The 13473-nt window shown below is 43.9% G+C and overlaps 1 protein-coding gene across 4 annotated transcripts in view; it reads right to left on the reverse strand.

The window, feature by feature from the left end:
• The window catches only part of PLCB4 (phospholipase C beta 4), a 163366-nt gene that overhangs the window by 106250 nt on the left and 43643 nt on the right, over window positions 1–13473 (reverse strand). For all 4 annotated transcript variants that reach the window (XM_021688952.1, XM_021688951.1, XM_021688953.1 and 1 more), the window contains exon 5: window positions 638–717. In XM_021688952.1, coding sequence (XP_021544627.1) covers window positions 638–717 — 80 coding nt within the window. The remainder of the gene's footprint in view (window positions 1–637; window positions 718–13473) is intronic.

Raw genomic sequence — 13473 nt, forward strand, 5'->3', positions numbered from 1 at the left:
GATGGCGGGCAGCCCCCTTACTGCACCGATTGCTGCTTTTTAAACAGGCTGACTTTGGCTTTGGCTAGGCTTTCTACTTGAGTAACTTTCACGTCACCTTGATGGAATAACTTGGGAAGGGTTAAAAATCTACCACGGCGGCATCCCTCTGGATTTTGGATACTGTGAGCTGGGGTAAGGCCAGTACATTTGGATCCCTGACTGGGTGCTGAACAGTCCCTGGGGCCAGTGCTCCTTTGTGACCCTAGAAATGGGTGCTTTTTTAAGTGCTTCTCTTGGCCACACTCCCCAGTTTTGTCTCACACAACAGAGGCTCTAGCTACAACAGCACCCAACTATGGCCCCAAGCATGGAGAACTATTGTCTGGGCCAATGTCCCAGAGGATACTGAAGTTCCAGCACCTTCCTGCCATCAATCATTCCTTTCTTATCAGTCTGGGCTATGGGTTGATCACACGTGCCCTGCCAAGTGGCATGAAGAGTCCAGGTGTGTGTCGGGAACTTCCTTTCCAGGGTCAGGAGCATGGAGGGGAAGGCAAGGACAATGTGGCCTGGCAATACACGAAGCCTTCATCTCCTAATCTGACCTTTTGCTTTTTAACAGCCAAGAGCAAAGAGTGATGTAAATAAAACTCACTGTTTCTTGAGGCAGGTCATTGGACTGACATTGTTGGCCCTGAAGTTGTGTATGATTGATCTCAGTCCTTCTACCCATTGCTGAAAGAGAAAGAAAAAGCATTCCTGGTGAGCAACACCACAGGAACTGAAAATGGTGGTTTTTTATTAAACAGCCCGTATCCATTCGGTATAAGAATAATGTAAACTCTTCTTTTATCTCCTCCCTGCCACAGAGCAATCTTCATTTTGCATGCCATACTTTATTCTTTAATAAACAGCTTTCATTCTTTCCATGAAGATAAATGTAACATCTAGAGCATCATTAAACACTGGGTTGTCACAAAGGAACGCTGCCCACTGATTGACTTGTTAAACCTTCTATTTGCAGCCTGTTTAAATAGAAATCCTTTTTCAGCCACTGGCAACCTTCATTATTTCTAAGCAACGTTATACAGTACATGATGACATATTTAGCTATTCCCATTTTAGAGGACGAATGCGTTTGGGGTTCATCAATTTTATCGTGTGATTCTATTTCAATCTAAGAAATTTGTTACATATCTTACCTGTCTGTGATTTCTAGCAGAGCCTTAAAAAGTAAAGCATGCACTGATTGCTGGGGTATCCAGTGCAAATACTGAAGCACTTACATAATTTCTGTATAATAAGGACTTGGACCTCAGTTTTAGTTCATAACATCACTCCATGGATTTACAAGGAAAAGTGAAGGAAGACTGTACATGGCAGTAAAGGAATTTGGGTCTTGTAAGGACATTCAACTAGAAAAGGCTGGCCCGTCCATTAAGGCCAACTCCTCTGTGCTGAGGAAGGGAAAATATTTGGGCATAGTAGTACAGATGGATAGTCTACCTGCACTGTCCACTAGCCACATGTGGCTGTTTAAACTGAATAAAAGTAAAATTCAGTGCCTCCATTTCACTCATCACATATCAAGTGCTCGAAAGCCGACATGGGGCTAGTGCCTACCACATTGGACAGCCCAGACGAAGAACATCTCCGTCGACACAGAAGGTTATATCGGACAGCCCTGCACAGTATTACCAGGTTTAACATGGGCTAGTGATTTAGTCATTGCAAGGGCCAAAGGTAAAGACTAAGTTCTGTAAAGTGTGTGTGGTTTTAATTCATTGTGATAAAATGCAAATAACATTAAATTTATCATTGGAACCATTTTTAAGTGAACAGTTCAAAGGCATTAAGTAATATTCACGTTGTGTGCAACCTTCACCACCATCCATCTCCAGAACTCTTTTCTTCTTGCAAAACTGAAACTCTGTCCCCATTACACAACTCCTCAGTTTCCTCTCCCCTGCCCAACCCTAGCAACCACCATTCTACTTTGTCTCTATGAATCTGCCTATCCTAGGTTCTTTATAAAAACAAATCATACAGTATTTGCCCTTTGACAAATTTGACTGGCATAATGTCCTCAAGGCTCAGCCAGATCACAGCCTGTGTCAGAATTTCCTTCTTTTTAAAGGCTGAATAATATTCCCTTGGCTGTGTAGACCACATTTGGCTTCTCCATTCATCTGCTGATGAACACCTGGCTTGCTACTATGATTAATGGCAGCTATTGTGATTGATGCTTCTATGAACATGGGTATACCAGTATCTCTTCAAGTTCCTGCCTTCAATTCTTTGGGGTATATACTCTGAAGCAGAATTACTGGATCCTGCAGTAATTCTATTTTTCATTTTTTGAGGAACCACCATTCTGTGACACAGCTGTTATCATTTTACATTCCCACCAACAGTGCACGTGGGTTCCAATTTCTTCAAGTCCTTGTTGACACTTTTTTTTTCCTGCTTTGTTTTCATTTTGAGAATAGTCATCCCAATGGGTAAGAGTCTAATGGACAGTTTTGGCTTTCCTCTTTATGCTCCAGTCATACCTAACAGTTTTCTGAAGGAGGACTTAGGAGCCAGAAGAGGTCAATTTCCTTCCACAACTAGAAAAGGCCATTTCCTGAGGACCATAAATAGCATCGAAAGCCTCATGATGGTGACACCAGGATTCTGAGGGAGGAGGAAGGAAGGCACTGGTAGCATTAAAGAAATGCCTTATTTTCATCATCAGCCTTTACTTCCTCTGTCAGGCTAAATATGGGACTATAATTCCCTGGGGACCTTCAAATATCCTGTTGTTGGCCTAACAAACCGCAGGCTCACAAAGTGTTTCCCAAGAGGAGACAGAAAAACATAAATAATTAGGTTGGCATTCACTGGGCAACATTTTCTCAACCTGAAGGCTTGTTCCGTGTTCCAAAACATAAAACAGAGTCCATGGTTTCCTAGGGCAAAAAACTGGGCAATTTCTGAGACTGTTCACTGGCTTTTTCTGAGCATTCTGATTTAGTTGTTCCTAAAAATAAATTACAGAGATACCAGACTTTGAGGAGGCTTCAACAACTCATCCGTCTTTTGAAAATATAATGCTGGTGAAGAATCTTGTTTATTGTGACAGAAAGGTCTCCGGGAGTGACCTCTGAGGTCATCACTCCAGGGACAGTACTCATGCTTTAGTTAGTAGGAAATGCCACTGGAATCCTCACAGGCCCTAAAGGGCCCCGGGGTGGGGGAGGTTGTTGCTGCTTCTCTTTGCAATGATGAGAGTGAGGGTCAAGGGCCTTGCCCAAGATCAGCTGGCTCAGGGCTGAGAGGCTCTGTTGTCTGCCCTTCCTTAAGGCTTGTTCACACGTCTCCCCCCCCATGACGTGGACAAGTCCCATCAGGCCTTTCCTTCTCTCCATGGTCTTCCAGGTAATTGACACCTGGCATATTAAGACCAAGAGACTTCAGGAAATATGTTGAGCGTTTCTTTTGCAGTTTCTAACAAAGTAGATGAAATGCCAGCAGGTGACAGCAGAGTCCTAGAGTTTAGCTGAAAAGTTGTACTGTGGGTGAACTAGATGCATATGAACTTCGTTGAGTGTTTCCAGACTAACAGAAGGAAAAAAAAAAAAAACACAAAAACCTGTGACTTAAATATGTTTCCTTGAATTGCTGAAAATAAGCACATATGTTAAGAGTCTACATAATGCCCTAAAAGGTACATCTTCAAGCCCAGGGCTGCGTGTTTCTAGAAGGATCACTCCCTGACGCACGTTGAGCACACTCATCGGCTCAATGTTGACACGCTCGTGATAGGATTCTTACCACGCTGGGTGCCTCCCTCTGGTCTGGCCAGGCTGAGTGGGCCCATGCAACCAGCCCAAAGGATCCATTGAATTTGGGTGTCCAAATCCATAGTTTCTCCCTTTCCCCAGCAGGTTGTTCTCTTGATTTCTTAATCTTTTCCAATTCGAACTTAAAGCTTATTTCAGCCCTTCTAAGGTGAAGGACAAGAAAGGTCCTTCCAGGGACTCTTGGGGCTTAGCTGGATGGTTTAGGAGAAGAGGAGGGAAGAAGAGAAGCTGCCTCTGATTTTCTCCTAGGGACTAACAACCTCTCCTTTGGGACTCCTTGTTCTCACCACGTAGGCGGGCGTCCATTTTCCAGGCAAATGGCGTGGCCTCGCCCTTAGCTTTCTCCTTTGCCCCTGGGACACTGGACTGTCATGGACTAAACAATCCCTTTCCCACTGAAAAAAGCAGCAGAAGGGCATAGACATAACAAAACCAAACCAAAAAAATATGAATTTACACAGGGTGTATATCTCCCTTTTTCCCTTTAAAAACATTTGGTAGGGTTTTTTTTTTTTTAAGTTATGGAAGCAGTATTTAAATGTCCTTTGCAGAAAAATGTAAAGCAAAAAAGTATACAGCAATAAGTGAACATCACCCCAAATCCCATTGCTGACATCAAGAGCTAGCCACTGACAACATTTTGGTATTTGAGCTCTTAGCGTTTTTTTTTTTTAATGCACATATAGCTTTGTCATCCTAAAATAACTAGTCCCATTACTTGCCAGTCAGCACCGCCCCAGGTAGAGTTGTTGTTCTTTTAGCTCAATCTTATCTCTAGGTTTTATTCCAGAAGCGTCCTTTTCAGTCTTCAGTCAAAACAGCATGTTGTCAAAGCAAAAAAATAACACAGACCCTGTGATACTCTCCGAGTATGCTATGTCATTTTTTCTCCAAAGGGAAGACTCAGTGGCATCTTCCTTCATCTCTTGGTGTGTGATTCTTTGCTCTTAAAGAGAAGGCTACTGGTAGAAGAGGCAGAGTCATCTTACTAAGTCTGTTCCAAGTTAACTACAGCCTTGTCACGCATAGTCCAGGGACTAGCAGCATCACCTGGGAATTGTTAAAAGGCAAATCAGCAGGCCCTGTCTATGAAATCTGTCTCTAGGGCTGGGGAAGAGAAACCTGTGTTGAAGTGAGCTTTCCAAATGGCTCTTTTGCAAATTTACATATAAAGGCACTGTTCTGAACCCATGCCGCTCAGTCAGGAGGTTGGCTCCTAGACCAATGGCGTCAACATGTCCGGGTTGCTGGTTAGAACCGCAGACTCTCAGGTCTCATCCCACCCAGACCCACTGGATCAGAATCTTCATTTAATAAGATCCCAAGGTGAGTCGTGTGCACATCCCAGTTTGAGAAGGGTCCTTCCCCCACCTTGAGTATCTACTTCCATTGCCCACCTAGAAAGATCTGGGTTTGGTTTCCTATGGGAGCCGATAGTTTCCCACAGTGCCCTTGGCTGGGATATCTGGTCTTCTAGTAAGGACCCTGGAAAAAGCTCTCCTCCAGTTCCTGATTTACTTTGTTTTTGTCCTATCCCTCCCTACCTGGGCTGAACAAATCTGCATTCACTAGCATGGAAATGGTGACCTACACACGTGGGTTCAATTGCTTGCATGTGGAAACAAAAGGAAGCAAGGAGTGACTTTCACCTTCCAATGTCCACGCTGTGCAAAGAATCAGCTGATGGGGCCATCTGAGATGTTTAAAATATGGGACCTTCTTGTTACCTGTCACTCATAAACCTGATCCATGCAGAGCTTTTGTTTTTGGTTTTTTGTTTAAGTCAATGGGGATCAGAAAAAAATCAGGGCAGATCTCAGTTGACTATTCTCAAGGTACTTAATTGTTCTAACAGTTAATTAGTTGTCATTTGCTCAAACAACATAAGCCAGGAATTTATATAATGTGAAATACAGCATTGATTCCTTTGTACGGTGAGTTCCGGTAATAAGACTCATTTTACTGATGGGGTTCAGGGCAGGCCACCCCAGAATGTGCCACTTTGGCATGTGGCTTATTTTGAGCAGGAGACAATCAAGGCCTGATAAACTCAAGAAGAGCTTTTTACCTCTCTCTTAACTGCCTAAAAGAATTTAGATAGAGGCCTGTACCGGGAAGAGAGCTATTACCAAAAATATATATATATATATATATTTTTAAACACAAGAATGTCTTCACCACAGGGCATGATAATCATGTTTCCAAACATTTGTCCTTCCCATCTTCCTGTGAATTGTCTTCCTCACCTCTAACGCCCCAGACCCTTAGCCTCTTTCTCCTTAGCTCAGGATGGCATGCACACCTCAATTACCTGATTATCAGAGAGCCTTTCGTGTCTTGTGGGGTTCCTGGACATATTTAATTAGATTTTTTTCTCCTGTTAATCTTTCTCTTATTAAAGGTGGGTGTCTCAGCCAGGAACCCAGAAAGGTAGAGGGAAATTCATTTTTCCTCCCCTAAAACCATGCACCAGAGGCAAACTATGAAGCTTTCCAAGATTTCCACAGGGTCCAATGTTGCAGCAAGGTAAGACTCTTTTTAAGGTGCTTAGGATGTGAAATTGCTTCATTTCACCAATCTCCAGATGAAGAATCAGAGCAGAGTAATTCTATCTTTATATTCAACCAGAAACTTGGTTTTAGGAAGGCATTTGAGCTTTAAAGAGGCTTATTAGACTGTAAAGACACCGTAGGTAGAACTCTACACATTTTCTCTTATGAATCTACATGTAAGGGAAATGAAATGATTTTTGTTAGGGTAAGGTATTAGTTGCCATTAAATTGTCAGTACTGAACTTTGAAGACAGGCCAAGCAAAAGACCTTTCCAGCTGGGACATGTTATAAGAATACTACATGGCTATTACTCAGAGACCAGACTAGTAGCTCCCAGACCTAGTTGTACCTTAGAACCCCCCGGGGAGCTTATAAGACATTTCAGAAGCCTGGATCCCTCTCCTGGTGATTCTCATTAACAATCTGAGCCCAGCTGGACTGTCAATCTACCTTTTAGAGACTGTAGATAATTCTAATGTGAATCTACAGTGGAAGACCACTGAATCAGACCATGTGTGCTACATTGGTTGAGGTCAGTATTTTCCAAATTTTACCATGTGTTTGGATCACTTGGGAATTTTGTTCAAGTGCAGATCTGGATTCAATAGGTCTAGTGTCTGTGCTGAAGAGTCTGCATTTCTTGCAATCTTCCAAGAGAGGCCATGGGGGCTGGCTTGACCTTCTGTGCCCTGTTCACACAAGAGTAGCAGTACTTGTACATTATTTCTAGAAAAATCATGTATCTTGTACATTGCTAAGAAGTCCACTGATGAAAAAGCAGTCCTACTCTCCGTTATGTCAGATTTTCCCAAGTGGTCCTCTGAGCACCCCACAGGAGTGTAGTAGAAATGCCAACCCTCAGGCCTCACCTAAAATCTACGGATTCAGCCATGCTGGGGATGGGACCCAGCAGTCTGCATCTTAACAGGCCCTCCAGATGCCTCCAAAGTAACAAGCACATTGTGCTAGTGTCAGAGCATCTGGTATTAATTGTGGATAAAAGATAATTGAGGTGCGCCTGGGTGGCTCAGTCGTTAAGCATCTGCCTTCGGCTCAGGTCATGATCCCAGGGTCCTGGGATCGAGTCCTGCATCGGGCTCCCCGCTCCGCGGGAAGCCTGCTTCTCCCTCTCCCACTCCCCTGCTTGTGTTCCTGCTCTGGCTACCTCTGTCTCTTTAAAAAAAAAAAAAAAAGATAATTGAAGAGCTTGTGGAGGTAGCCACAGGAGGACAGGCTTGTCTGGTTTCGTTTTCTGAACAATTTTATTGAGGTACAATTTAAATAGAATGAATGGCCTATAAGCTGTTGATTCAAAGTTCTCAAATGCAAACTAAGCACCCTTAGGGCGAGTATCACCAATGGCAGATGCGTGGAATTTTAAATTTTCATTCCCGTTTTGGATTAAATTCACACACACATCACTGTGCATGCTGAAGTAGTTTAAAGAAAGTTAGGAGCACAACAAAAGCAGAGCAGGCGACCAGAAGGAGGCTGGCTCAACGGATGTTCCCTAGCCACAGCAAAGCCAGTCGCTAGTGATGTTCCAGGATCTCACTAGGCAGCAGGAGATGGCCCCATGGAAGCCAGTTAGAAGTAACAGCTCCCTGGACTGTGACAGAGGCAAACGCAGCATCTGGACAGGCCGGGTCTGGAAGCCTGGGCTTTGGCAATAACACTTACTAGATAACTGGTACAGAAACAAGATGGAGGTCTGTTTCCCCAAACTAGGGTACTTGTGCCCCCACCGGGCCAGTGATCAGGCCTGAGTACCAGGGCCAGAGCCAATATAGCAGCAGGAGTAACTAGAGGCCAAGGGCCTGGCCCAGGGATGGCCAAACCCCAGAGGCAGAAGCAGGAGAGCAGAGAGCTTGGTGATTTAGGCAGGACTTGAGCAAAACAAAACAAAACAAAACAAATCACATTTTACCCTTCAAATGTGCTCATCTAAGATGCTGAATCCATTCTCAAATAAGATGGAAGCAGATCTACCAATGTCTGTATATCACAGACCAACTTCTACATCACGTTAAGAGGAAAAAATAAAACCATTTTCTCTTCCACGTCAGCAACTTCCCCTGGGTTCTCCTAAGGAGAGAGAAACGCAGGTAGAATGTACAGAGTGTCAGTCATCAGGAGATATTCGTGACAGTGTTGGAAACTCCCTCCTGGCCAGGGACAGAAGGCAAACAGGCAGACAACGACAGCGTTGACAGCAAGAACAAACCAGGCAGAGAAACCTGAAAGTCACCCCGATTGCTACCCAGAGAGAGAGCAGAGTGCAAGATAACAGAGAGGCTGAAGAATCTCATGCACAATAAAAGAGCTCAACTTGCGATCCCAGATACAATCCAGCTGATAAGCCCAGGATGAAAGGGGAAATTAAGGAGCCTATAATGACCAAGAGCAACCTACCGAAACTGGTGCCCAAACAGTCATGGGGATTTTTCAGAAAAAAAACCCAAGGTCAGTAGAGCGACAACTCAGTGGTAATCACAAAGGCCCCTGGGAAGTCAATAATAATTCTGATACAATTGTCAAATCTCAAAGAACCAAGACAGGAGAGAGGAAAAAAGGAAGAGCAACCGGGGCCCTTTTCTCTTGAAATGGTCTAAGCGTCTTCCAGAAAATACAAGTTTTTCATCTGCTGTTCTCTGTCCATAGAGGAAAGCTGATCAAGGTGAAAGGAGGAAGGTATTAAGTGCCATCTGATTCTTCAATCACCTGCAGAGCATGGGGAATGAGTATCTGGGCAGGAACATAGATGGGTGTGTGTGGTTGTTTGTGAAAGATAAATTTGGATGGGCCTGGATAATATTTATGCTTTCCTAGTCAAGATTAGTTTAGTCACTCACAGCCAGTCAAAACAGTCTGTCAGCCTGGCTGGTTATCTTGACAACACTGGGTAGTTAGGTCAAAAAGAACTTCTAAATAGTCATAAGAAATGAGAGGACACTGTACTGTTCTGGGTCATCATTCAGAAGCTCAAGTGTCAAATTCCCCTACCAAGTGGGTTTCTGTTCATTATCATTCCAAGAGACAACTTTTGAATCACCTAAGCCTGCTTTCATGGATATCCTGTAAAAATGTCCTACTGCACCTATAGAACCTTATCTCAAATAATCACATCTTATGCCAGGTATCTACTCCAATAAATATACTGTTGAAGGGAATCAAGATAGGCCACCCCAAAATATGACACTTTGGTATAAAAATTATTTTGAGCTGAAGGCATCTGAATTCCTGAAATCCTTTATCTGACTGAAAGCAGGCCTTACCCGAAAGAACCCCAGTGTCATAAATCCCCATCCAGGAGCAGCTTTAACCCTCCCTTCTGGAAGACAAAACATTGGCACCACACTCAGACAGAAATTGTCACAAAATTCTCATGTCTGTCTATTCTTGTAAGGGCCCATTTATCTTTCCTAAAAATCATTTGCTCTCCTGTAAGTGGCCTTTTGCTTCCTTTCTTTCCCTTACTCAGAGGATGTACAAACTCCTAAATATCCCCGCTCCTTTGGGTATTTACTTCCTTCTGGGAGGCTCTGTGCACATAAATTAAAAATGAATAAATCTGTGTGTCTTTTCTCTGTTAATTTGTCTCTTGTCAGTTTATTTCATAGACCCAGCTGAAGAAACATGAAGAAGAAGAAAATGTAAGTACATCCAAACAGAGTACATTAAGGCCTTACGTTCACTTGTGCCTACAGACTTTAAATGATACATGATGTTCTTCCCTGACTCAGGTTAATAGAGCAGCTCCATTCCTACAAACTCCAGAACTCATTCAAAACCCAAATGAGATACTGGCTTTATTTTATGTGACATTTTTTGGTATCCACATGGAAAACTCAAATAACTGAAGAATTTCAAGATTTTAAGAAAACCAGGAGCATCCTCCTATGCCAGGCAGAAGCCAGTTTTGTGAAAATGCATCTGGGGGCTCAAATGCCAAATCTGCAAAGTCCTGGTGGTAAGAGAAGCATAAACAGCTGGTGAATTAGAAGGTATTCATATGGGCACCTGGGTGGCTCAGTCAGTTACCTGTCTGCCTTCGGATCGGGTCATGATCCCAGTGTCCTGGGATGGAGCCCCGTGTTGGGCTCCCTGCTCAGCAGAGAGTCTGCTTCTCCCTCTCCCTCTGCCCCTCCCCTCCTCCATTTGTGCTCTCTAATAAATAAATAAAATCTTTAAAAAAAAAAATAAAAGGTATTCATGAAGTTGTTTCTCTGGCTGATACCTGTACTTATAATCCCTGAAGTCACATCGCTCCTGACATGTACCAGCGGACGGTGTTGGCAAATCAAGCCACACGGAAATGAATGCTATCTCACCATGCAGAGGCTCTGTGATAAATATAATCAATCAGGGAATCTCTGGCAAACTCTGGCTTAGAGTTCTCAACCTACAGAGCACAGGCACATCAAATCGAGAGGTACTCCCGTAAGCTAGATAGGACTTTCAATACAAGCTACTAAAAAAGAATCTAAATCAGTGTGTTTCAGTTTCGTTACCTTTCTATCCTTTACGGACAAGTCCCCTGACCTTCCCAGGCAACAAGAAAGGTGTGTGTGTGTTCGGGGGTTGGGGGGATGTGGCAGCAGGAAAATGGAATAAAAAGCGTATGTAGGTCAAGATGAATCAATGAATGTCTAGATGACACTGTTTTCATACTTCTGGAAAAATCCTGGGCCGAGAATGCCTCTGTAACACTGCTTGTTGACTTTTTCCTGCAAAGCAGTAGTTCTGGAAGGTTTTCATTTGTGTGCCTTCAATAGGCAAAAATAAATTTTAAAAAAGTTTGGTAAATAGCTGAATACCAACACCACCCCACCCCACCCCGCCCCGGTTTGTGAAGATTCACACCAGAATAATAGAGCTTCATGGAATGCTACAGTAAACAAACCCAACAAGGCTTTCTCATGCTTCGTTGACCAGGAAGCCTCCTTGAAATGCAGGTTATTTTGCAGACCCCCAATTTGGGAAGGGCTGCTGTATGATTTCAGCTCGCACAGATGAAGACATTAACTTTTACCTCAAAAGCACAGTAAAATCTTACAAGGTTCAGGTGGAAGTTGTTGGGCGGTGACAGAATACAGAATCTGGAGTGAATCCCATGCCTGGCTTCAAGACACCAGCTCTGCCACTTCCTGGCTGGGTGACCTTGGGCAAGTGACTCAACCTCTCTGAGCCTGTTTCTTCCTCTCTAAAATGGTAACAACCATGCCCATCCTAGAGGATTGTTGTGAGAATGAAATGAGACAATACATGGTCAAGCACTTTGAACATTCCCTGGTATTCAATACAAACTAAAAAATTCCATTCCTGCTGCTCCTATTATTAATTATTGGGGATCACCGGTCAGCATTTCTATAAAGAGCCAGCAAATACGTAGTTTAGGCTTTAAGAAGGCCGCACATGAGTCTCTGTTGTACGGTTTTGATGTTTCGTTAACAACCCTTTAAAAATGTCAAAGCCATTCTGAGCTCATTAGCCATACAACCTCAGCCTGAGGGGTGGGTTTGGCCCCGGGGCTGCACTTTGCCAGCCCCCCATTGTGACTATTAAGCTTGCTCTAGATCATACTGCTCAGAGGGGACAAGGTCTCACGTCAGGTGAGGTGTCTGACCCATCTCCTCATGCATCCTTTTTTTTTTTTTTTAAGATTTTTATTTATTTGTCAGAGAGAGAGCACAAGCAGGGGGAGCAGCAGAGGGAGAGAGAGAAGCAGGCTCCTGTGGGACTCGATCCCAGGACTCTGGGATCATGACCTGAGCCGAAGGCAGACGCTTAACGACTGAGCCACCCAGGCGTCCCAGCATGCATCCTATTCTTGAAAGAAAACATCCGAATGAGTGTTCACAACGGCAGTCTCTGCCAGCAAGAAGAACTGGGGCTGGGTGGTAAGTAGAGAAGCAATTTAAAGCTAGCGAGAGTTTCCTCTCCCAGGGGCCAAAAGGTGAAATCCAAACTTCATATTACACTTCTGGAGCAATTAGAGGAACTTGTTTTGCATTCCCTTGGTGGAGTCATTTGGTAACACTCGCAATTAGGGCAAAATGAGCTGCTCGGGGTGAGGCCTAGAGCACAGAGTCTCTTCTTAGGAAACCTGTCAAGTTCACGACACACAGCAGTGAGAGAGGCCCCCCCGATGAAAACCTGTCCCCCACGAAGCCCCCGCATTCTGCACAGAAGCCCCCAGAGGGCTGGAAGTTTTCTGAAGAAGAGCTGGTAACACCAAGAAAATCCACCTCCAAGATCATGGGGATTTACAATTACAATGAAGCCCAAGACAAACATTGTAAAGACCAAGAAAATGCATATGATAAAAATTTTAAATAAAATACAGTGCATTAAACTCTATAAACAGTATGAGCCCAACTGTGTGTAGAAGAAAACTGTGTGAATTAAAAAGACACACTGGGGTGGCTGGGGTGGGGGTTTCCTTTGAGGGGAGTCAGGAATGGGGTTTCCTTTGAGGAGAGGATGATACGTTCTAGAACTGACAGGGGGTTGTTGTACAATACTGTGATCTACTAAATTGCACACTCACTTTAAAGTGGTTCACTTTACATTATGTGAATTTCACTTCAATTTAAAAAGAGACACGGCGGGGCGCCTGGGTGGCTCAGTCATTAAGCGTCTGCCTTCAGCTCAGGTCATGATCCCAGAGTCCTGGGATCGAGCCCCCGCACTGGGCTCCCTGCTCTGCGGGAAGCCTGCTTCTCCCTCTCCCGCTCCCCCTGCCTGTGTTCCCTCTCTTGCTGTGTCTCTCTCTGTCAAATAAATAAATAAAATCTTAAAAAAAAAAAAAAAAGACACGGAAGACGGGGTAATGCACTCTGGGTGGGGGGTGTTTTCTTCTTTTTATTCTTCTGCACTTTCTACTAGAATATAGTGGAAGTATTCGTTCTACCATGAGCAATACTTCTGCATTCGGGAAACACCAGTGAAAGTATAAAAATGCAGGTCCATGCAAATGTTTAAAATGACTTTGTCGGCAACTCAGTGTTGCTGCAGACGAGGGCTCTAGGCTACAGCTCAAAGCTTCTTCCCCACTTGGCTCCGGCCTCTACTCTAAGGAAACCTCACCCAT

This window comes from Neomonachus schauinslandi, chromosome 10, assembly GCF_002201575.2.
Source record: "Neomonachus schauinslandi chromosome 10, ASM220157v2, whole genome shotgun sequence".
Taxonomy (NCBI): Eukaryota; Metazoa; Chordata; class Mammalia; order Carnivora; family Phocidae; genus Neomonachus; species Neomonachus schauinslandi.